A 24,967-nucleotide genomic window follows, 5' to 3' on the forward strand; every position below is an offset into this window, starting at 1 on the left:
ATGGAAATTGTAAAGCACTTTGCAAATCTTAAAGAACTCTGTAAACGCTATTATCATTGCTGTGAATATCAAGTGAGGTAATATATAGAAAGTGCTTCATTGCTGTAGGGCACAATGGAACTTAATTATTTTTGTTCTGGCCTAGGGCAGGTCCTATCTATCAGTTTGCCAGTATCCATCTGTGGGTCTTTAAACCTTCATCCCATTCTCAGCCACAGGGACCTAGAGATGAAAAAGTGCCTGGTCCAGCTCTCTTACTTTATGGTTATGAATACTGGGCCTAGGCACTTGGTCACACAGGTAATGAAGGGCAGGGCCAAGAAATGAACCCAGGTGCTCTCTAAATCCATCGTTCTTGCCAGCATACCACCCTCCCTCTATTAGTACAAGGCCCATTATGCGGAGTGTGAGCCCTAGAAATTCCCAGTCTTTGTTTGTACATCAACGGTTAGGTGCTCAGTAAGTAGAAAGGAAGGTTTCATGGAAGGAGGCGGTGACTGAGATAACAGTCCTTTCCCCAAAGGGCCCAGTTGCATTTTACAGATCTTTTCCTTTCTTGGTTTTTTTTTTCCTTAAAACTAATGAGTCTTCATCCTCCCTTTGAGATGATAAAGAAAAGTTTATCGCCCACATGTGAAGTGAGACCGAATTATAGTGCCTTCTCTGGGGCTTCTCTATGGTAATCCATTTACCCTCACTGAGCGCAATTTGTTTAATGTGGCCACATGTTCCCCTATTACAAATTCTCTTCTTGCCAAGGAGCTTCATTTTCCAGAGTGAAGGCTAGACTTGGATTTCTTAGGAGTTGTGAAGCAGCTAGGGATACCCCAAGTGCAAGGGAGGGAATGATGATAATAGCTAGCATGTATCTAGTGATTTGAGATTTGCAAAGCACTTTACATAGTGTATCTCATCCGATCCTCCAGTGACCCTGGGAAGCAGGCACTCTTATGACTCCTATTTTACAAATGAGGAAACTGAGACAGACATGGTTAAGTGATTTGCACAGTGTCACACAGCTACTAAGTGCCAGAGTCTGGATTTGGACTCAGGTCCACCTGACTCCAGGGCCAGTGCTCTATTCACTGCACCACCTAGCTGCCCAGGTACAGGTGAGATAAAAACCATGACCTAACACGTATGAGGACTGGCACACTGGATCAGGCAGGTAAGCATATATGCGGGATATAGGATTCAAATTCTTGCAGACGTTTTTCTAGTTATATGACCCTGGGCAATTCACTTAACCCCTATTTGCCTTAATCCCCTGGAGAAGCAAATGGCAAACCACTGTAAAATCTTTGCCAAGAAAACCACACTGACAATATGGTCCACGGGGGTCATAAGCAGTCAGCAATGATCGAACAAAACAAGGTCTACAAAACACTTCACACACACACACACACACACACACACACACACACGTCATCTCATATAAGGTCCCTCCCAGCTCTAGTATTTATGGTAAGTTCGTTAACGCCAAGGTTCTAATGGCTTAATTTGTTGCCCCTCCCAGATATATGTGTATTTTCAAAAGGAGTCCTGGGAATCTCAGAGTCTCAAGGTTGAAAGGGACATCAAAAGGCGTTAACCTGTTACCTACCTGATGCATTTATCCCCTCTGTAGTCCCTCCATTGAATCCCCCACCTCTCTTTACAAATTTTCAATAACAAATCTCATACCCTATCAAGGCCGACCATTTCATGGTTGGACCCCTCTCATTTTGAAGAAATCTTCCTCCCTCTAACGTCTACCCGTCGGTCTGACTTCTGCTTCTATCTTCCAATAAATACATTCCTAGTGATGGAATTTTAGACACGGTGACTGTGGTTGTTTGTCCTTCATTTTCAAAGACGACCAGAGACATCATGCGGGCGATGCCCTGACATGAGAGTGAATTGGATTTAAGCGAAGCAAACACAGTGACACCTTAGTGGAAAGGATATTTCCAGGGAAGGGAACTAGCCAGCTCATTTAAAAATCTACTGAATGTAAATGACCAGCTACTGGGCCTGGAGTCGGGAATATCTGAGTTCAAATCTTGCCATAGACACTGACTAGCTGTATGTGGGCAAGTCATTTAATCCCTATTTGCCTCAGTTTCCTCATCTGTCATATGAGCTGGAGAAGGAAATGGCGAACCACTCCAGTGTCTTTGCCAACAAAACCCCATGAACAAAAGTCTAGAGGATATGTAGAGCTGGACACAGCCAAACAACAACACTTTTGTCTGCCTGTAATGAAAGCATCAAGTGTGTGTATCCTGATCAGGATAAATCTTCCTCCTCTAGGATGATCATGGATGTCTCCTAGGTACAATGTGAGAAAGCTGGGCCCTGCTCAGCCATAAAATTCCCCTGAGTCAATTCTTCCCCTTCCCCCCCCCCCAATTCACTTCAGTTAAGAAGGGAGGGGGGTCTTTGATGGTTTAATTAGCATGGTACCTTTTTAGGTCTGCATTTCTAAGAGTCCCCTTGAGTGGAAGGCTGATGAACAAGGAAATGAGAGGGAAATGAAGCAGACTTTTCGTGTATATAACAGAACCACTTAATAGCTCAAAGTACTGCACGCTGAATTCCCCTTGTTAGGAAATCCAATTAGAGATGAGTCAGAGAGCGGGATGGAAGCACTCTCCTCCTGTACTTCAGCCACAAAATGAAGAAATCGGAGCTCAGAGACCATGGACTCGTTCCCTCACGGCTCAGTGAATGGAGTCAGTGACAGATACATGGGACTGGAGCAAGCTCAGAGCAGTATTTCCACCAGCAGCTTTCTGGTTTAGTGAAAAGTACACCAGACTGTGAGGAAAAACTAAAATCCCGGCCCCTGATTATTTACGAGTCCTAAGGTCCTCCCAGTATGGTTCCTAACATCCTCTATGACCTTCTAAGTCTAAGGGTCCCTTTGAGCTCTGATATTCTGGAACTTTGGGAACAAAAGATATTGTGATTTAATCTTATCTCGATGACTTAGGATCTTCGTCAAGAGTATCCTGTATTGTAATAGGTGGTGACCTCAGGGGCAGTTGAGGTGTTTCAAGGACTCAAGCATCTCTTTTTTTCTAACCCCCCCACTACAAGAATGAATGAATGAATGAATGAATGAACAAATGAATGAATGAGTGAACCAACGAACTACTGGGTCAGTCCCAGAGGCTGGCATTGTTTGCACTCTGACTCACCACCCCCAGCAGCTGAAAGAGATTTGTGTGCCCTGAAGCAGGGAGGTCTGTTTTCCCTTGGCAAGACAGCTTTTACCTCCAGTGAGCATGACTGATTGTTAATTAAGTCCTTAGTGCACAGATTAAATCAACATTTTCATCAGCTGCAGTTTACTTGGTGGTGGTGTACAAGTGACCACACTCCCAAATAAATAATCACCAAATTGCATTCTATCTCACACATTCACATACTGCTCCAAGACATACCAGGAAGATCTTTTAATGATAGGATTACAGAAAGTGGACAGATTGTTGAAATTTTTTGAAATTCTGTTCCCTGTTTTTATGAGTTGCCTCAGGGGTGGGGAACCTGGGGCCTCAGGGCCACATGTGGCCCTCTAGGTCCTCAAGTGAGGCCCTTTAACTGAATCCAGACAGACAGCAGGAACACTTGAGGCCCTTGTGGCCTTGAGGCCCCACCACTGCCCTACCTCTTCGAACCAGGAGAGGTTGTTGGGTTTTTTTTTTTATTCTCCGGGAAATAATAGAATCACAAAATCTCAGGGCTAAAAAGAAAATCAAAGATCATTTAGTCCAAATTTTACTTGAAGAAAGAATGCCATCCACAATATCTCCTAGAAGCGATGATCCAGCCTCTGCTTGAATACCTCCACTAATGGGAACTCACTACCAAGCCCCCCATTCCATTGTTTGTTAGACAGGTCTTCCTTAAATTGAGCCAGCTGACCCTTCTGTAACTTGTACCCATTGCACATCACTTGGCACATAGTAGGCATTTAATAAATGCTTATTGAATGATTGGCTAACCTAGTTCTGTCCTTTGGAATCAAGCAGAGAAAGTACATAATCCACCCCACTCCCACTTCCCAGATATTCAGAAGCAGGGATCATATTCCCTGTCATCTCCTGGCTGAACTTCCCAGAGTTCTTTGGAAGGCTGGTTGTTGTCCTTCTGTTCTCAGAGGACCAAAATGATATCACTATGTTGAAGTCAAGGCACAGTGTATTGACTGTGGCTCATCAGACCAATATGAGCTCAGAAGGTTCTTCCACAGGCAGGGCTCAAATAGTCCATTTGGAGCGGAGATGTCTCAAAATTTGCTGATCTCACCTTTCTTTTGAGCTACTACAATTCTGCTTTGCTCATAGAGCACAGCGCCTTCTTTGATGAGGATACACCATGCTGGATGGGCCTTTGCCAGCATCTCACATGTCACACAACGCATTCCAAAGTTCTTCAGAGAGACCTTGATAGTGTTTCTGAGAACAAAAATTCATGTACCAACTCTCCCTCCACTTTTGTCTTGGTTTGTAGCCTTTTCAAGTTAAACAGTCCTCATGTTTCAAAATCTTTGGATCTGAAGGCTTTTGTCTAGTGATCAGCTTGGTGACTGATCCCTGGGGACATCTTGATACTGTTGGTACCTCTCTCATGGACTCACCATCCTGTAATTTGCATCCTAATTATTTGTACATATCTAGCTTCCCAACTATACTGTAAATTTCTCAAAGCAAAGGATTATTTCATATGTCTCCATGTGGTTCCTAGCACATGATAAATGCCCAAAAAATGCTTATTATCCTAAGATCCATGAGAAGCAGCATGGAGAGTGGACAGAGAACTGGCCATTGAGCCAGGACACCCTGGCCTCAAGTCCCATCTGTGACATATACCAGTCATGTGATCCTAGACCAGTCACTTGACCTTTTTTTAGTGCCCTAGACAATTCTCTAACACCATAATTTCAGAGCATGTGACAGTTTGCATTGGCAGATGCAGATGAGGAGTTCCCTACATTAATGAAACCATAGATCCTGTCAAAAAAAAAATCCTAAAATGTATTTCATGTTAGTTGTCCAAATGAAAGTTAGTTATGGCTTAAAGAGCATATTGTGTGTGTCTCTGTGTGTGTGTGTGTGTCTGTGTGTGTGAGTGGGGGTAGAGGGTGCTTATCCTCATGGGATCAGTCATGATTTGACTAGATTTTACTTCTAGTAGTAACCAGGTCATATTCTCTTGGACACCCAGATAAATTTGGCCCTTGGGTACATATCGTTGGAGCCCAGTCCTTGCTCAGCAAAAATCCATAGTTGGCTTATTCCTATGTCCAGACCAAAGTCACCTTTCCAAGGTGAAGGGAAAGATACTACCAGCTTGGGGAGGACCAGGAAGGATTTCCTTTCAAGGTGGGATTGAGTTGAGTCTTAAAGGAAGCCAGGAAAACTAAAAGGCCAAGGTGAGGGAACAGAGCATTCTAGGAATGGAGGCTAGCTAGTCCAAAGGCAAGAAGAGGAGAGATAAAGTGATGTCACAAATCTCTTGGAAATCAGTCTGGGAGAGTCATGGTCCTGGGCTATACCAGACGAGGGATACAGGGTTCAGAAGGAGCTAGCATCATGCAAAGCAACGAGCCAGATTGGAAGCTGGAACATCCCCAGGTTCTAAGCCTGATATGTGACTAAATAGCTGTGTCACCCTGGGTGAGTAATTTAATCACTCTGAGCCTGTTTCTTCATCTATAAAGCCAGGATTTGGCACTAGATCATCCTTCATATCCCAGCCAGCCAACTCTGACGTTCTATGACCATTCTGATATTCTATGTTTTTAAGGTTCCTTCCAGCTAAGTAGAGGGATTAAAAGCCACTGTTTTTGTCTGTGTCCTTCAGATGAGCAGAGCATCCTTCCGTGTAAGAAGGAGGAGCTGCAGTGTGACAACGGGCTGTGCCTGCTGAACTGGCTACGCTGTCACTACAAGAAGGACTGTAGTCGAGACTACATGTCCATCAAAATCACCTGCTCCAGTAAGTCCTCTTCCTCACCTCATCCCCCAAGGATACCACCTCGTGATCTCTGGGCTGTCTGGTGTGGCCGCCTTACTCTCCAGCCAAGCCCTGGGTTGGATGCTTTGGGAAGAGGGATGGTGTTTTTATTAAAGACATCATGGGTTTTGCCAGAGAATTAAATTAATCAAATAACAGGTGCCCAGGGAGGGCAGGGAGGAGAAAAAAAGGGTGGGAAACTTTTGCAGTATAGTGGAAAGAACACCAGACATGGAACCAAAAGGCCCCAGCTCTGCTACTCACTTAAATGGTAGGACCATGGACAAGTCATTTTAACTTCTGAGTCTCCAGTTCATCATCTCTAACAGCCCTTTGGACCTCTTGAATTGGATATCCCATAGACATCACAAATTCAACATGTCCAAAACAGGATTCATTATCCTTCTTCCCAGACCTTCCCTCCTTCCAGTCTCCCCTATTACTGTCAGGGACATCATCAGTCTCCCAGCCTCATTGTCTCTCCTCAGCTCCTTTCTTGAACTCAACCCCAAAGTCTCACCATTCATACCTTCATAATATCTCTTATATGTCCCCTTCTTGATACTCATACAGAGACAACCTCAGTTCAAGTCTTTATCCTGGGTCACCCGGATTACTGCAATGGCCTTCTCACTGGTCTTCCTACCTCAAGTCTCTCCCACCCAAACCACGTACCGGTCATCCACCAAAGCAATTTTTCTAAAGCACATTTCTGACCACATCAGCTCCCTGATCAATGAACTTCAATAGCCCCTGTTACCTCTGGGATAAAATATAAAGTCTTCTATTTAAAGTCTTCATCCCCTGGTGCCTCTCTACCTTCCTTATGCTTCATTACGCTTCACACAGTCTAGAATCCATCTACAATGGCCTACTTGCGATCCTTTGAATGCAGAAAATGAGATAAGATTTGGAAAGCACTTAGCACGGTGCTGGCGCATAATAGGCGCTTTATAAATGCTAGCTACTACTAGTTTTTTAATACTACTACCAGTGTTATTGTTATTGTAGTTGTAATTTTTAGTATTATGGTTTCTGTCTCCCTTCTCCTTGCCTTTCCACTTACAAAGTCCTCCCATACCTAGAACACTCTGCTTCCCCCACCTCAGCCTTTTACTTTTCCCAGCTCAGCTTGAATCGCACCTCTGTAGGAGGCTATTTTGGGTGCCCTCCCCAAGGTCGTAGTGCCTAGTAGAGACAACTTGGTGGCCCAATAGAGTGCTGGTTCTGTAGTGAGGATAGACCTAAGTTCCGATCTGGCCTTAGACACTAACTCTGTGATCCTGGGCAGGTCATTGAACCGCTCCGTCTCTTGGGTTCTTCGTCTATAAAACAGGGATAATAATGACACCTCCCTCTCACAGTTATTGTGAGGATAAAATTGTGAGCTTATATTTGTAAAGTATTTTGCAAACCTTAAAGCATTATATAAATGCTAGATATTGTTATCATTCTTTTCTCAAATTACTTTCACCTACTTTCTATATGTATGTATGTATAAATACATATATGACACATGTAAATGCACATATATATAAATATCAAACATACATCATTTTTACATGTTGCCTCCCCATTAGAATGTTCACTCCTTGAAGGCAGAGACCATGTTTTTGCCTTTCTCTGTACCCCTTAATAAGTGCTTCCTAAGTAAGTTTGTTGACCAGCTCGGTTAATTGATTAGTCTATAAAGTAGAGACCTTAATATCTTTGCTACCTACTTCACTGGGTTCTGAGTGGATCAAAATAATCAATGCTGAAGCTCCAAATTGTACAATATGGATAAGTAGAACAAAGGGGTCATCCCTATGGCTTCATGCCCCATTCAGGGCAGCCTTAGGTAGAGACAGACCGAAGATCCAGGTGAGGTTTGGCAGGGCATCAGCCCCACCACTCCACCTTCAACCAGGGGCACAGGGATTTCTCCTGGAGTTGTCGGGCAGCAAATACTGTATCATCTGTTCCTCGACTCTTTCTGAAGCCACGGTGGCTCTCAGATTAATGACCATCTTCCAGGTGAAGGATCAGCCCATTAAAGAGGTCCCTGGCAAGAATCTTGCAGGCAGTGACTAAGACAAAGACACCTCCTCCCCCCTCCCCCTGTGATTGTCACAGGACAGTCTATTTCCTTTACAGAGACGGACGGTAGAGGCATCCTTAATTTTAAATTTGATCTGCATTTTTACCATTCTCCCCATCACTTTCTCAACTCTAGACAACTAACAAAAACAATGTCCCGAGCCCTAATAACAACAACGATACAGCTTTTGACGTTTTGCAAAGTGCTTTATATGTTATCTCATTTAATCCTCACAACAACACAATTCCTATTTTACAGATGAGGAAACTGAGGCTGGGGGAGGTTAGGTAGTTTGCCCAGGGTCACCCAATTAATAAGTGTCAAATTCATGTCTTCCTGACTCTAAGCCCAGAACTTTTTCCACTACGGCACCTGCTTGCCCTTATCTTCCAAATATCCTAGGAAACACCAGGAACTGTTTACATCATTTGGGATCTGGACTCGATCCATAGGTCCTTTTAGATAACAACTATAATGACAACTTACATTCGTAGAAAGGCAGTGTGGTGCAGTGGGGAGAGTACGAGGAAGACCTGGGTACAAATCCTGCCTCAGACATTTATTAGCTGCGTGAGCCTGAGCAAGTCATTTAACCTCTGTGTACCTCAGATAATTCCCTAAGATTTAAGGTGATGGTGTGGTAAGAAAAGTATTGGGCTTGGAGTCAGGGGATTTGGATTCAAATCCTAGCTTTAAAACTTACTAGCTATGTGACCCTGAACCTCAAAATCCTCTCTGGGCCTCAATTTTCTCATCTGTAAGTGGAGGGATTTGAGCAAGATGGACTTTAATGGTCCATTCCCACTCTAAATCCATGATCCTATGATCTGATAAGTCACATAGAGAGGTTGTAATCTTGACTGGTGGAGGGAATTCCCATGCTAGGAGTCTTCACACTGTGGAAATCACAAGTTCTTTCATTTATATATGTATATTGTTTAATACTTTGAAGCAGGTAGTTCGGTGGCACATTGGATGGAGCCCTGGGCTTGGGGTCAGGAAGACTCATCTTCCTGAATTTAAATCTGGCCTCAGACATTTATTTACTAGCTGTGTGATCCTGGGCAAGTCACTTAACCCTGTTTGCTTCAGTTTCCTCATCTGCAAATTGAGCTGGAGGAGAAAATGGCCAACCGCTCCAGTATCTTTGCCAAGAAAACCCCAAATGGGGTCATGGAGAGTCAGACATGACCGAAATAACTCAACAACAGCAACAAACTTTGAAGCACTTTGATAGAATCAGAAGATACCAAAGCTGGAAAGGGTCTTAACACTTAAACTGGTAAATAGAAAATACAGTATAGATTCTTAAGAATTGGAAGGAGCCTTGAAATAAATGTAGTGTTCGAGTTGAAAGTGGCAAATAGTAGGTAGTTAACAAACATTGATTGATAGTCTCTTAGAATATAGTGTTACCTTGGGGTGCACTTGTGATGGGAGGGCTTACCAAGCCCTTTTCAGGGCTGCTCATCCATCTTTGGAGTCTGACTTCACCTAACCCTCACCTGTGGTTCCCAGAAGTTGTAGCATGTGCAGAGACCACACCCCAGTAAACCATCTTAGCAGATGGAATAAACCAGATTGAGGGTAACTAACAGGCCTCAAACCTGTCAGTGAGCTAGGGGGGTGTCTACCCCAAGCATGTGAAGACTCCCCTAGTAGAATGGGTGGATGAGAACAATTTATTCCAAAGGCCATAGAGCCATAGAGGAGGCTGAAGGAGGCACTATAGAGTGCTTAGAGCTTGGTCGGACATCAAAGACATCAAGATAATCCCCTACATCCCAGGCCCTCTCTGGACATCTTGACTTTTGTCTTGCTAGTGAAGCTGATGTGAAACTCTGCCTCACTTAAATCCAATTCACATACAAGTCAAGACATTAACCTTTCGATGCCATTGGTCCTCTTCGAAATGAAGGCCAAACAATAACAACACCTTCGATGTGATCTTAGAAAACAGAATGTCAGAGCTCAGAGACTAATCTAACCTCCTCATTTTGCGGTTAAGGTAACTGAGGCCCAAAGGGTTAAGTGAGCCAGGACACGAATCCAATTCTTCTGACTGAGCTTGGTGTGTTTTTCATTATCACACTTATCTCATTTCATTCTCATGGTCATTTTTTGAATCAGGCAAAGGTGGAACATTTCCATAAATTTTGAAGCTTTGGCACAAGGAGGAGAGGAAGGTGCATGGGTGGGGGGAAAGAAATATATGCATTTATTTTGGTGATCTCTGCCTCTAAACAAGAGTTTTTAACATTGTGGATGTCCTGGGGCCATTGGCGGCTCAGGAAAACCTATGACCCCTCATCAGAATTGTGTTTTTAAATGCATAAAATAAAATTCATAGGATTATAAATTATGAGCATTTAGGGGGTGCAGTGGATAGAGTGCCAGTCCTGGAGTCAGGAAGATGAGTCTTCTTGAGTTCAAATCCAGCCTCAGACACTTACTAGCTGTGTGACCCTGGACAAGTCACTTCATCCTGTTTACCTCAGCTTCCTCATCTGTAAAATGAGGTGGAGAAGAAAATGGCAAACCACTCCAGTATATTTGCCAAGAAAATCCCAAATGGGGTCACGAAGAGTCAGACATGACTGAAATGACTGAACAACAGTAAAATAAAGGAAAGCCAAGTTTAGTGAAAATCAAGATGTTATTTTTTTCCCATTCAAGTAGATGGACTCCATGAAATTTCCCCATTAAGAACTCCTGCTCAAAAGGAAAAGACCTATTTGTACAAAAATATTTATAGCAGCTCTTTTTGTGGTGGCTAAGAATTGGAAATCAAAGAGATGCCCATCAATGGGAATGGCTGAACAAGCTGTGGTATACAATTGTAAAGGAATGTTATTATGCTGTAAGAAGTGGCAAGCAGGATGATTTCAGAAAAACCTGGAAAGACTTACATGAACTGATACAAAGTGTAGTGAGAAGAACCAGGAGAACATTGTACACAGTAACAGCAGTATTGTACAATGAAGAATTGTGAATGACTTAGCTATTCTCGGCAATACAATGATGCAAGACAATCTTAAAGGACTCATGATGAGTCATACTATCCACCTCCAGAGAAAGAACTGATATTGTCTGAATACAGACTGAAGCATCCTTTTTTTTTCACTTTCTTTATCATTTTTTCTTTTATTCGAGTCTTCTTGTGCAAAATGACAAATATGGAAATGTTTTGCATGATTTCCTACATATAACCTGTATTGGATTGCTTGCTGTATCAGGAAGGGGGGCGAGGAAGGAAGGAGAGAGGAACAGAATTTGGAACTCAAAACTTTTTTTAAAATGTAAAAAATTATTTTAACAATGAGGAAAAAAATTTTCTTAAAGACCTGCTCTAAAGTAGCTTTTGAAATTTATTTATTAATAGTAATTCACATTTACATACACATATATACATGTAGTATGTATATACGCATTGTGTATGCATGTATGTGTGGTTGGTATGTATATGTGGTAGCACAGTGGATAGAGTGCTAAATCTAGAGTCAGGAAGACTCATCTTCCTGGGGTCGAATCCTGCCTCAGACCAGCTGTGTGACTTTGGGCAAGTCATTTCACCCTGTTTACCTCAGTTTCCTCATCTGTAAAATGAGTTGGAGAAGGAAATGGCAAAGCACTCCAGTATCTTTGTCAAGAAAACCCCAAATGGGGTCACAGAGAGTCAGACACTTCTGAAAATGCCTGAACAACAGCAAGCACATGTATATATACATCTATACTATGCACAGCTCTGCCTCATTCAGATCCAATTCACGTGGAAGTCAAGACATCAGCCTCACGATGTCATTGGTCCTCTTTAAGAACAGAGGATGAACAATAACGTTAAGTATGTATATCCACATATGTGTGTATGTGTGTTTGTATGTATGAATGAGTTTTTGTAAACAGCACTTAGTACAGTTTTAAGTGTACTAAGATGAAACGTTGTGTGTGGGAGGGGCATACATGCATGCACTTGACCACATGCATGTGCATGTGTTCATCTGGCCTTTACAACAACCCTCTGAACTGCTATTTTTGGCCCCATTCTACAGAAGAGAAAACTGAGTCTCCAAAAGGCTAAGTGGGCTCTGGAGGGTCACATGGCTGAGTGTCTGAGATAGGAAGCCAGATCTACCTGACTCCAGTCCAGGGCTCCATCCACTATACCACCCAGCTACTTCTTAGATAGCCTTTGAGGTCCCTTTCAACTCCTAAAAAGGTTTTTGTTTCTTTTTTTTTTTTTTAATTTACTGATTGCATTTTTAAATTTTTTAAACATTTCCACCTTTTTTCCCCCAGTACGGTTTGGAAATGAGAGGAAAGCAAACTTTTTCTTAAAAAAACAAAGCTCCTTTTGGCCTTTTTGTATCTGGAGACTTGTAGGGCAGGTATTATCCTCACCATTTGCCAGACAAAGAGATGAAAGGAAGGAGGAAATCTTCCAGAAATGCTTCAGGGGCCCTTTTCTTGAAGGAAGTCAACCTAAGACAGGAGAGAGGATGACCAGAATTGCCAGAATCTCTTGGACAAGTCTTTACCAGCTTGGCTAGATATTTGCACAGCTCTGTAGACCTGCCTTAACTGTTGTCCCCACCATGATAAACAGTTCAACTGCTTTGGAGGAAGAAAATTGAGGGGAGGAAGAAGAGAGTTGGGCAGTCCTCCTCCACCTTGAAATTAACATTAAGATTTCCTGGGCCTACCCAGGCCAGAAGGACAAGGTTGTCAGCATTCATTCCATCAAAGTCTGCCTGACTGGCTCTGGCACCATTGATCATGGCCAAACATTCCCCAGAAGGAGCCTCCGACCCTATTTTCATAGCACACGATCTCCTCTTCCAAGGTCATCTTTACAATAAGATTATATCACCCCAGTACACACAGTGAAAGGGGGTGGGGGTGGGAGAGATACCATGACAGTAGCATCAACCAAGGAGAAAAAAAGAAAAGTTGATTTGCCCCTAGAAGGAAGTTACAACCTTCAACAGAAAGTAAAAGGAAGTGCCAGATCTAAAGGATATTCATTAATGACAGAATGAATCTATATTCAGGCGTCTATATACTAGGCTCAGAGTCAGGAGAATTGGATTCATGTCTAGCTAGGCTCACTTAACTCTTTGGGCCTCAGTTTCCTTAACTGAAAAATGAAGAGATTGATTGGATAATCTCTAAAACTCTGACATTCTATGTTCTAAGGTCCCATCGAAGGTAACACTATATTCCATCGATCAATAAATATTCAGTCAATACATTTTTGTTAATGACCAGGTTATTGTGCCAGGTCCCTTCCAACTCTCAAGAGTCTATCTTCTATGTACCATTCTAAGTGTTAAGGCCCTTTGCGGCTTTCACATTCTCTGGTCCTAGGAAAGTACATTGAAGTATTAAACACTAAATGTACATAAATGAAAGATCTGTGATTTCTACAGCATGTGGACTCCTAACATGGGAATCCCCTCCACCAATGAAGATTGCATCCTATCTGTGTGACTCAGCAGATTGTCGAATCATGGATTTAGAGTGGGAAGGGGCCCCTAAAGGTCATTTTGTCCAAATCCCTCCTTTTACAGTTGGAGCAGCTAGCTGGTACAGTGGATAGAGTGCTGGGCCTGGAGTCAAGAAGACTCTTCTTCCTGAGACCAAATCCAGCCTCAGACACCTCCTAACTGTGTGACCCTGGGCAAGTCACTTCACCCTATTTGCCTTAGTTTCCTCATCTGTAAAATGAGCTGGAGAAGAAAATGGCAAACCACTCCAGTATCTCTGCCAAGAAAACTCCAAAAAGGGGTCACAGTCGGGCATGACTTAAACAACTAAACAACAACAAACTACCATCCTGTACAATCCCCCCCACATATACACCATCCCCTTTACCCTATCTCTCTCCTTGGTTGTTAAATCTTAGCCATAGCTTCTTCAAACTTTATGCTTTCATGGGAAGGAGGAGAAGGGGACCTTCTCCCTTTAATATGTATAGGGATTGGAGCTGAAAAGAACAGGGAGGGGGAGTAGAGATGCTGGGACTTTCCACTTAATTATTCTTCATCTTTGCCCCATCAGCTCCATAGGGAGCCCTTGGGGGAAGGAAGGATCTGAAGGCAACCCCAGGATATAGGAGTATAAAAAGGCAATGAATTTTAGTCCAAATTAATCCTACTGTTCTCAAGTAGGAATAGAATTGTAGACTTTCGGAACTGGGAGGCAGCTAGTCCAGACTCCCATTCAGTTCAAAAAACTGTTCTATAGCAACACTTCAAATCATTTTCCATCCTCTACCAGAATATTTCCAGTAACAGGGAACTCTCTAGCCTTGAAGCAAATGGTTCCATTTTCCAGCAGTTCTGAAATTTCACCTTCCATCTCAGGCTTCAAGTAAGGGTGCCCCTCTCCCCAATTACTGTTTTTAGCCAATTTCTCTTCTCCTGGTGGTCTCCTCTACTCCCGTGGGTGCATCAATCACTTCTAAGCTGATAACTCCCCAGTCTATATATCCAGAGCTAATCTCTCTTCCCTGAACTCTACCCTCACATCTCTAAATGACTGCTATTATACAGCTCCACCAAAATATACCGCCAGTCCAGTTCTTATCACCAAGCATTTCTTAGTGCCTACTATGTGTAAGAATGGTATATGTGATGAGAATACAACAACCAAAGGGCAAAACTCCTCCTTCTCCTGTCAGCCCCTCCAGCTCGAGTGTCTAAACAGGACTGATCTTCCGAAAACCTGCCCCACCTCCAAATTTCACTCCATGTACCCATCATCCATGTACCACTCAGGCCACAAACCTACAAGCTGTCTCTGCCTCTCCCTTCTCCCTGCTCCCCCTCTGTCCGCTAAGCCCTGTTTATTCTACATCTCTCGAATCCCTTTTTTTCTCTCCCATAACCACCAGCCCAGGTCAGGCTTTTGTCACCTCTTCTCTGGACCAGTGTGATAGAACCTTAATTAAATCTTCCAGCCTCCAGTCTCCCTCCTGTCCCCCCAGTGATTCTTCACCATGGCCCTCCCTTATCAGAACCCTTCTTTGGCTCACCGTTGATTCTAAGATAAATTCCAAATTTCTTTGACATTTTAGGCCGTCCCTCCACAACCTGAGTCCAGCCCAGCCCTCCAGACTTATTGCATATTTTTTACTTTCTCATATTCTGTGCCAGTCAGACCAGATTATTAGCTTTTTCTCCATCTCATCCAGTTTTCTCTTATTATCCTGTACTCTTCCTGTGGTTCAGCTGCCTTCTCCCCCACCCCACCTTTGTGTCTCCTTTGTCATCAGTGAATTCCTACCAGACTCCATTTTGAGCAAGGACCCAGACCAGCCATGCTTCATTCTTTGAACTCTATCCATGCCCCAGCTCTGGTACCCTCTCCTCCCCCTCCTTTGGAGGACAAGAATTGTCTCTCTTTTATTGCCTTTTATTATCTCCAGCACTTAGTATGGTACCTGGCATTAATCAGTAATATACAATAAGCAATAATAATTAAGTACTTAATAAATGTTTATTGACTTGATGCCTTCATGCAAATCATCTCTCATACCAATAATATACTCAACTGCTCTTTCTGCCTATTAAAACCCTTCTCTTTCAAGGCCCAGCTCAAGGCTGTTCCATAAAGCCTTGACTGTCTCTCTGTCTAGGAGGAAGGGTTCTCTACAGTCTCAAATTTTTCTAGAGCATTTCTCATGACTCCTTCCTTTGCCACCATCTCATTCTACCACGTATCACACCCATCTGTCTATATGTTTTCATCCTCCTAATAGAATGTAAATTCTTTCAGAGCAGAGTTTATGTCATTTTCCATCTTTCTATATCCAGAGCTCAGCAGAGAACCTTGAACAACTAATGAATTTTTACTGAATTGAGTAATTGAACCAAAATATGCTTCTGTCCTTTTCCTGCCTTGGTTCTAATTCTAGAGTCACAGAACAAGTATTTTCCCTCATCCACTTAACAGCCTTTCAGATCTGGGGAGCCAGCAATAACATCATTCCCCAACCTCCCCCCCAACCCACTTCATTTACAAATTTGGAAATTGAGGCAATGAGTCCAAAGTGACTGCTCAAGTAGCAAAGGTGTGATTCAAGCCTAGATTCTCTGACTCCACGTTCGGTTTGCTTTCCACTGGATAGCACACTGTCTCTTTATCGTGTACAGAAACCACTCCCAGGAGATAAGTACCTGATCTGTTTCCCAGAGAAGAGCCCAGAGGTTACAGCCCTCACCAGGGGAATATACTTCCTTGTCACCAACAGTTGTGACCAAATAAAGGAGTCTTCTGGTCCATTTCAAGGAAAGGCTGTGTGCCAACTGTGGCCAGGCCCTTTTGTGGGTTCTGGAGAGAGTGTTGTCGCTGATTGCCTCTAGCACCTAGCTCAGGCTGGCTGTGTTGACAGGAATGTGAACGGCTCAACCCACCTCTGTCTAAAGGTTTCAGCTGAAACTGTGAACACCTGGAGCCCTAGTCACCCCTGCAAGAGACTGCATTCCCATTCTCAGGTCTCCAAAGAGCCTGCCTCCGTATCCAGACATCCAGAATGTGTTGCCAGGATACCCTGAGTCAACAGTCCCTGGCATATCTTTGATTCCTTGAATCAAATCACCTTGTCTCCTTGAAACTATAACTTTTACTCCAGAGCTGTCAGTGAGAAAACAGCCTTGAGGCTCTAATAGTACATGTACCTAACAAAGAAATAAGAAACTTACACATACACGTGCACACACACACACACACACACACACACACATCACATATATTGTCCTTCATATTTAAAGAGGACCCAAATGACATCCTAATGTCAGGGTCAAAGTACAGTGTGTCTGATTGTGGCTGTTCAAACTAATACGAACTTGGAAGGTTCTCCCACAGGTTGGGCACAAATAGTCCACATGAACATTTGGAGTGGCGATGTCTCTAAATTGGAGCATCTCGCGTTTCTTTTGAGCTACTGAAATTCTGCTTTGCTCAAAGAACACAGCACCATCTTTGATGAGGGCATGCCATGCTGGGAAGTCCTGTGCCAGGGTCTCCCATGTCCCACAATCGATTCCAGAGCTCTTCAGAGAGACCTTGAGACCATCCTTGTATCGCTTCTTCTGCCCTCCATGTGAGTGCTTGCTTTGTATGAGTTCTCTATAAAATAGTCATTTAGGCAAATGACTATTGGCATTTGGCAAAATGACATTTTGGCATTTGACCAATGTGGCCACACACTTGGTGAAAACCACCTCCACAAGACCATAGCAGCCAGAAGAACTGAGAGGCATGTAGCAGGGGCAAAACATCCCCTACTAATTGGAAGCCATTAAAGTGAGGCTGTCTACCTGTGTTAAAGATTCCTGGTGCTGGTGATCTCACAGGTCAACTTTCTCAGCCTTTCTGAGAGAAGTGACTGCAAGGCCAGAAATCCTTTATAATTCCACAGTCAGATCACTCACAGGGGGCCATGTACCCTGAAGGATTATGCCCCAGTAGCATCTGGGATTCCTTCCTCACCTGGGCTTCAGTATTTTCCAGTTCCACAGAAGGTCAAATCTTAAAGATCATCCAGTCCAGTCCTCCTCTGTAAAACAAAGAAGAGACTGAGGGTCAGAGTGACCTGTCTACAAACATGCTTCTAGGACGTGTCAGAGCCACACTCAAAACCTGGTCTTCCAACTCAAAGGCTGCCATCTTTTCCACCATACTTCACTTTCTCCCACCTATGGCACACACATAATCCATGTGTGAATCCCTCTGACAACCAAGAAATACCCAAGGAAGAGAATTTTCTGTGTTCAGATTTCCTCAGAAGAGCAGAACCTATAGATAGGGTTCCCCACTTGTCCATCTGTGGATATCGAGAAAAAAATCTAGGACCTGAATTGAATAAGTCACATTGCTAAAAGATGATTGCCACAGATGAAAACTGGCCCCTAACTTGAGAGAGACTCAGTGAAGCTATGCCATCTGTACTATTGAGGGAAGATATCTAAGGAAGAAGGCTGGGCTCTCTCACCCTCTTTGGCAGTTCTGATACATTGACTAGAGAGAAGCAAAGAGAGACCAGAGCAGCTGTTTATGTGTTTTGCTGCTTTCTTCACAAAGACAGATTGCCGTCCTTGGACTTTTCTATGCAATATGACATTCGGTAATGGAAAGCACCCAGTGGACACTAACAGATGGCTTGGAAATCATCCTTCTTAAACCAGGGACTTCACCCCGGGGACTTTTCCATGGTGACCACAAGGTTGTCTTGCTGTCATTATTACATGCTCATCCACTTCCAAGCCTTGCTGACCTTGCTGACTTTACAGAGCAGTATCAATGAGAGAGAGAACGTGAGTGAGCTTGGGTGAAGGCCATTCTACGAAGATTCTCCACCCTACTAGTGTCCCGTGGCCATCCCTCACTTTGTGAGTTGGTCCCGTACCTTCCAACTGGTCAATCTCCCTCCAGTTGATCCCTCTGTTTCTTCCCTGGAAGCTGAGGAGTTTGCTTCATATTTAACAGAAAAAGAAAAACTATTCCTCCTGATCTCCTCCTTCTCCCCTCTTCTACATCTAAAACAGCCCTTAACATTATCCTTTTTCTCTTCTACTTCACTCCAGTATCTAACAAAGAGATGACCTTTCTCTCCACTTCTGTGTATGCCCTTGATCCCATCTCCTCCAGCAGATTGCCCCCATGGTCCTTTAGTTTCTCCCTGTATACTAGCATGTAGGTGTCACAGATGATAATGCCCCAAGTTTGGCATCAAGAAGACCAGAGTTTACCATTTACCAGTTGTATGACCTTGGGAAAGTCACTTAACCTCTCTCAGCCTTAGTTTTCTCATCTGTAAAATAAGGATAATAAAATCACCTCTCTCCTGGGGTTATTGTGAGGCTCAAATAAGATCACATACATTAAACATTTTGTAAAAAACCTCAAAGTGCTACATAAATGCTGACTGTCATTATTATAATACTCATTCCTTCCCTGATACCTAACAAACAACTCTATCATATCCGTACACTATCGCCCTCTTCTCTTTCAAAGCCATACTCCTAGAAAAAACTGTCTTGACTAACTCTTCTCTCCTCGACCTTTTTGCAGCCTGGGTTCTGACCTCATCACTCAGCTGAAATTGCTGTGTTTCTAGAGTTACCACCGATCTCTTAATTGCCAGATGGGATGGTCTTTTCTCCTCCATCCTTCTGGGTCTCTGCATCATTTGACACTCTCCTCCTATCTTTTTTTTTTTTAAAGTTTTATTGATGACTTTATATCACAGTAATTTATTTTTATTTTTATTTTTTTTTTTGCTTTTTGGCAGGGCAATTGGGGTTAAGTGACTTGCCCAAGGTCACACAGCTAGTACTTGTGTCAAGTGTCTGAGGCCGGATTTGAACTCAGGTCCTCCTGACTCCAGGGCCGGTGCTCTACTGACTGCGCCACCTAGCTGCCCCAACTCTCCTCCTATCTTATATCCTTCAGAAGGTTTTCATGACACTGATCTCTCTTGGATCTGCTTCTATCTGTTTCACTGCTCCTTCTCAGTCTCCTCTGATGGGTCATGTCAAAATCCCACCTTGTAACTGTGGCTCCTTTCTATTCCCTCTCTCCCCTCTTATTCCTATTGGCATCATCAACTCCCATGGATTTATCTATCTCTCTGTGGGTGACTCCCAAATCTATATAATCTATTCTTACTGATTAGCTCCAGACCCACCTCACCAACTTTGTATTGGACTTTCAAGCTGGATATCCAATTTGAATATGCAAACTGAATACTCTTGTTTCGGGAATCTTAAAATCAACATGATCTGAAACAGATTTAATCATCTTTCCCCTCTTCCAAACTTCTCTATTTCTTTAAGTCAATTAGTAAACATTTATGAAGTGCCAAGTGCTAAACAGTCCTGCCCTCAAAGGGCTTATATTTTATTTCATAGGAATATATATTACATATGTGAGTATATACATACATACATACATATATGCGTGTATACATACATAGATAAAATTTTGTGCACACATACACATATTATACCTATGTGTATGTATGTGTGTATGTGTATACATATATGCACACATAAACATATGCCTACACATAGTATACATATGTATGTGTATATATGTACATGTGTGTATGCATACGTGTGTGTGTGTATACATATACATGTTTTCAGCTAGGTCACACAGTGGATAGAGTGAGGGCTTGGAATCAGGAAGACTCATTTTCCTGAGTTCAAATCTGTCCTCAGACATTTACTGGCTGTGTGACCTCAGGCAAGTGCCTCAGTTTTCTCATCTGTAAAATGAACTGGAGAAGGAAATGGCAAACCACTCCAGTATTTTTGCCAAGAAAACCACAAAGTGAGGTCATGAAGAGTCAGACACAATTGAAAAATAGCTGTGTACATATAAATATAGACATACACATACATATACATATAATAAATACACAAAATGGAGACGGTGATTGGGGTTGGGGATTAGAAAGGCTATAGTAGCTGTGGGGAAGGGGATCAAGAAAATCTTAATATAGAAGACAGCATGTAGGTTAGGCCTTGAAGGAAACACAGGATTCTGTAAAGTAGAGGTAAGGAAAAAACGCATTCTGGGCATGGCGGACAGTCTGTGCATGGAGACAAGAGATAGTGATGTCTATGAGAGGTGGTAGCAGTCCACTTTGGCTCAACCACAGGGAGAAGCATGAAGGGAAGTCACATGTAATAGGACTGGAAAGGTAGATTGGGACCAAATTGTGAAGGGCTTTCAATAACAAACAGGAGTTTGTAGAAGTAATAGGGGGCCACCATCTTGCCAGTCACCCACATCCACGCTCCTTCACTTTCCATGTTGTCATTGTCAATCAGTTGTCATTGTCTTGTCATTTCTACTTCTCCAGTGTCTCATCTCCATCCCTTTCTCTGGGCTCACACATCTGCCACTCTATCTTAATTCTTTATCTCTCCTCTCCTGGGTCATTCCAGTAGCCTCTTAGTTGGTCTCCCTGCCTTAATTCTCTCCCTTCTCCAAACCATCCTCCACACAGCTGCCAACATGATTTTCCTAAAACCCAGGTCTGCCCAAGACACTCTCCCTTATACGTAAAACTACCATGGCTCCCTATTACCTCTAGATTCCAATACAGTTTCCTCTGTCTGCCACTCAAATTCCTTCACAGCCTGATTCCAACCTACTTTTCCATTACTGTCCTTCACATTCTCTGTAGCTCAGCCAAACTATCTCTCTTCTCTTTACATCTACCTCTAGTCTCTATGTCTTTGTACAAACTGTCCTGACTAGAATGCACTCCCCTCCTTACCCTAACTGCCTCTTGCATCCTTTATACTCTTCAAAGCTCAACCCCAGAGTTTCCACAAGAGGCTTTCCCCCTGATTTCCTACCCTTCCTCAAAAAAAAATATTGTATATAGTTCTAGATGTATATACTATATATACATTGTATATACTTATAAATGTACTTGCCATCTTTCACAATATAATGTAAGCTCTTTGAGGACAAGAACTATTTCTTTTTTGTCTTTATATCCCCAGCACAAGGAAAGTATCCAGATATCAGGTGCTTTATTGATGTCATAGATGAGTTGATAATCTGTATCAGTACAGGGAATTTCCATTCCAGAAGTTCCATACACTAATGAAATCACAAGTCTGGACACCAGCTCTCCCACCCACCTGCTCCTCCAAAATCATTTATAAATGAAAAAAATTTGAAATAACCTAAATATCCAACATTAGGGGAATGGTCAAATATATTATGATACATTAGTAAGGAATAGTAGAATACAATTAATATTGACAGATATGAAAAATATTAAAAACTGTGGAAGGAGATTTATGAAATGATGCAAAGAAAAAAAGCAGAACCAAGGAAACAGAATAATGCAAGAGGAAAAGTGAAAGAGAATGAGCAAACCAAGAATCCCAATGAGGGTTCAAAGAGAAGGACTGAAAAGATATGATATTTTATGTACTGATGTTAATTAAATTAATAAGGCAGTAGAGCATGGTGGAGAGAGAGCTGGCCTTGAACCCAGAAACACCCAGATTCAAGTCCTGCCCCCGACACATACTGGCTGTGTGATCCTAGAGCAGATAAGTTCTCAGAGCTCTAGGCATCTCTCTGAGGTTCTAAGTTGATGTGATGTTTGATCTGCATTGGTTAAAGGTTGTTGTTTAGACATTTTTCTGTTGTGTCCCCTACTTTATGATCGCCTTGGGAGTTTTTCTTGGCGAAGATACTGGAGTAGTTTGCTACTTCCTTCTCCAGCTCATTTTACAGATGAGGAAACTGAAGCAAACAGGGTAAAGTGACTTGTTCAGGGTCACACAGCTAGTGTCTGAGGGCTATTTGTGCCAGACCTGTGACAGAGTCAAACCTGCATCAGTCTCATCAGCCACGGTCAACACATTGTACCTTGACCCCAGCATGGTGATGTCATTTTGGTCTTCTCCGAGAGCAAAGAACAACAACCAACCAAGTATCTGAGGTCACATTTGAACTCAGATCTTCCTGACTCGAGGCTCAGCACTCTGTCTACTGCATCACCTAACTGCTGTTAGTAAAAGGAGTTCCCTACTAATAAAAAAAATAATGATAGATTCAGTCCTTATCCCTACCTATTCCAGGTCCTCCTTAGTGACTTTCTTCTGAGACTATCCCCAGTTTATAGTGTGTCCATATCTTGTGTGTTTGCAAGTTGTCTCCTTGAGGGCGGGCACAGTTTTTGCCTAGTTTTGTATCCCCAGCTCTTATCATAGTGCTTAGTACATAGTAGGCACTTAATAAATGCTTGTTGACCTTGACTTACTAAGTGAAATTAGTTGTTGAGATGTTCGAAGTGAAGTTTTTATAATTTAATGCAAATATGTAAAGCCATAGGTTAAAAACAAAAAGAATTGGCGCTCCAAACAGGGCATCAGCTGGTCATGTGCTTGGTTCAAGATATTCCTCCAGCAGAGGGGAGTGGGCCACACTTAAGCCTTTTCATGATCTCTCACTGTTTAACCAACAGCAAGCATGTGCAAGCTGGCTAAAGTTAGGGTGTAAATTAAAGTATCTTAACATTAATTGGGTTTGAGATTTTTGTGCCACCTTGAGAGATAACAGGAACCACACATTGGGCTTAAACAAAACGAGAGCTGGGAATTGTCACTCATGAGTAGTCACACTTGCTGTGACGATCGATGTTTATCATGTAATGTTGGGGCTAGAAGGAACCTTGGAACATAGCATGTTGATGTTAGAGCTGGTAGGACCCTTCAATCACAAAACATCGGAATGCAAAACACAGAAGATCAGAAACTTAGAGCACAAAAGGTTAGGACAAGCTCTTCATTTTCGAGACAAGGACCGGAGAAGAGGATCGACTTTCCTAAAGGCACCCAGGTAGTAATTGGCAAAGCTGGGGTTGTCTTGCCTCCCTTTTTCTACATTCTCCACCACACTGTAATGAATATTAAGAATAATATTAAGTTTTACAAAGCATTTTACGCATGTCATCTCATTTGATCCTCACAACAACCCTGTGAAATAGGTGCTATTATAATGTCCATTTTACAGATCAGGAAACTGAGGATGACCAAAGTTAAGTGACTTGGCCGGGGTCACACAGCTAAGGAAGAATCTAAGATGGAATTTGAACTCAGACCTTCCTCATTCCAAAGACCAGCACTCCATCCTCTGTACCACCTAGCAGCTTAACTGTAGTTTATTTGACACCCAAGCTTTCCTTTCCAGTTAAGAAGAGGACCCAGATCCATGGGCAGATGCGGGCTGTAAGCACATTCATTTACCATGCTTCATCTCCTCAATAAGATTGGAGCTGTCCTTAGGAAGGACCCTGCTCAATTTATAATAGGTACCAAGGAGGACTGAAAGATATTGGTGCATGGCTGAGAGGACTTGCCAGATGTCAACTCAATCCTCCGAGCACGACTTGCAAGGAAAACTATTTTCTCCTGTAATTAGTAGGGCACTTTTATAATGGAACCAATTAATATTATTCCCAAGCAGCTGGTGATAATGCAAAGAGAGGGAAAAGACGTGTGCATTCATGGATGCTCCAGAGTTCTGCCTGAGCACCAATGCCCTTCCATCCAAATAGGATAGTCTTACCACTCCTACTTGTTTAGGCTGTCTCCCAGGGTTACGGCACAGCTCTGCAACGAAGCTTAGGTTATTTGAGAGAAAAGAGGCCAGAATCCCAGGGTCTGAAAATAGGGGTTCAAATCCTGGCTCTGTCCTTTCCTAGCTGAATATTGAAGTCACTTCACCACCTCAGTCTCCTCACCCATAAGACAGAGAGAACAACACTGGTACTACCTTTCTCTCATAGGATTGTTGTGAGGAAATCTCTAAACAAACCTCAAACTATCATACACTTATTATTTATTCTTGATTTCTGCTGGGAACACGTCCCTTAGTGCCTAGACATGAGAGTCTCATGGGCATAGGAGGCTCCTGCTGTATTCAAATATGCCATCTGCACTCTTCATCATCCTCGTTTCCCTCCCACCAGAACCTTGGACTCTGCCCCTGGGTCCAAGCTCCTCTAAGAAGTAAGCCTTCACCTTAGCTGGTCAGAGCCCAGGCCTCCACACTGCTTCTTTGCCAACTCCTCACCATGCCATGGGAACGTCCCAGCCTCCACCTCCCTTTTCCTAGCTCCCTTTTTGGTGTCATAGAACATAAGCCCTTCAACAACAGGGATTGTCCTATTTGCTGGTATTTGTATACCCAGAACTTAGCACTGAGCCTAGTACAGAGTAAGTACTTAATAAATGCTCTAACCAGTGCTTAGGAGACTATGAAACTGTCTCCCATTGTCCTGGGAATAAGAATAATAAGCTTTTATATAGCACTTTAAGGTTTTCTAAGTACTATATATATAAT

The 24,967-nt window shown here is 42.8% G+C and overlaps 1 protein-coding gene across 1 annotated transcript in view; it reads left to right on the forward strand.

Moving 5' to 3' along the window:
- The window catches only part of BEAN1 (brain expressed associated with NEDD4 1), a 103,258-nt gene that overhangs the window by 13,684 nt on the left and 64,607 nt on the right, over nucleotides 1-24,967 (forward strand). The window contains exon 3 of the mRNA XM_036750051.1: nucleotides 5,851-5,985. Coding sequence (XP_036605946.1) covers nucleotides 5,851-5,985 — 135 coding nt within the window. The remainder of the gene's footprint in view (nucleotides 1-5,850; nucleotides 5,986-24,967) is intronic.

This window comes from Trichosurus vulpecula, chromosome 3, assembly GCF_011100635.1.
Source record: "Trichosurus vulpecula isolate mTriVul1 chromosome 3, mTriVul1.pri, whole genome shotgun sequence".
Classification (NCBI taxonomy): Eukaryota; Metazoa; Chordata; class Mammalia; order Diprotodontia; family Phalangeridae; genus Trichosurus; species Trichosurus vulpecula.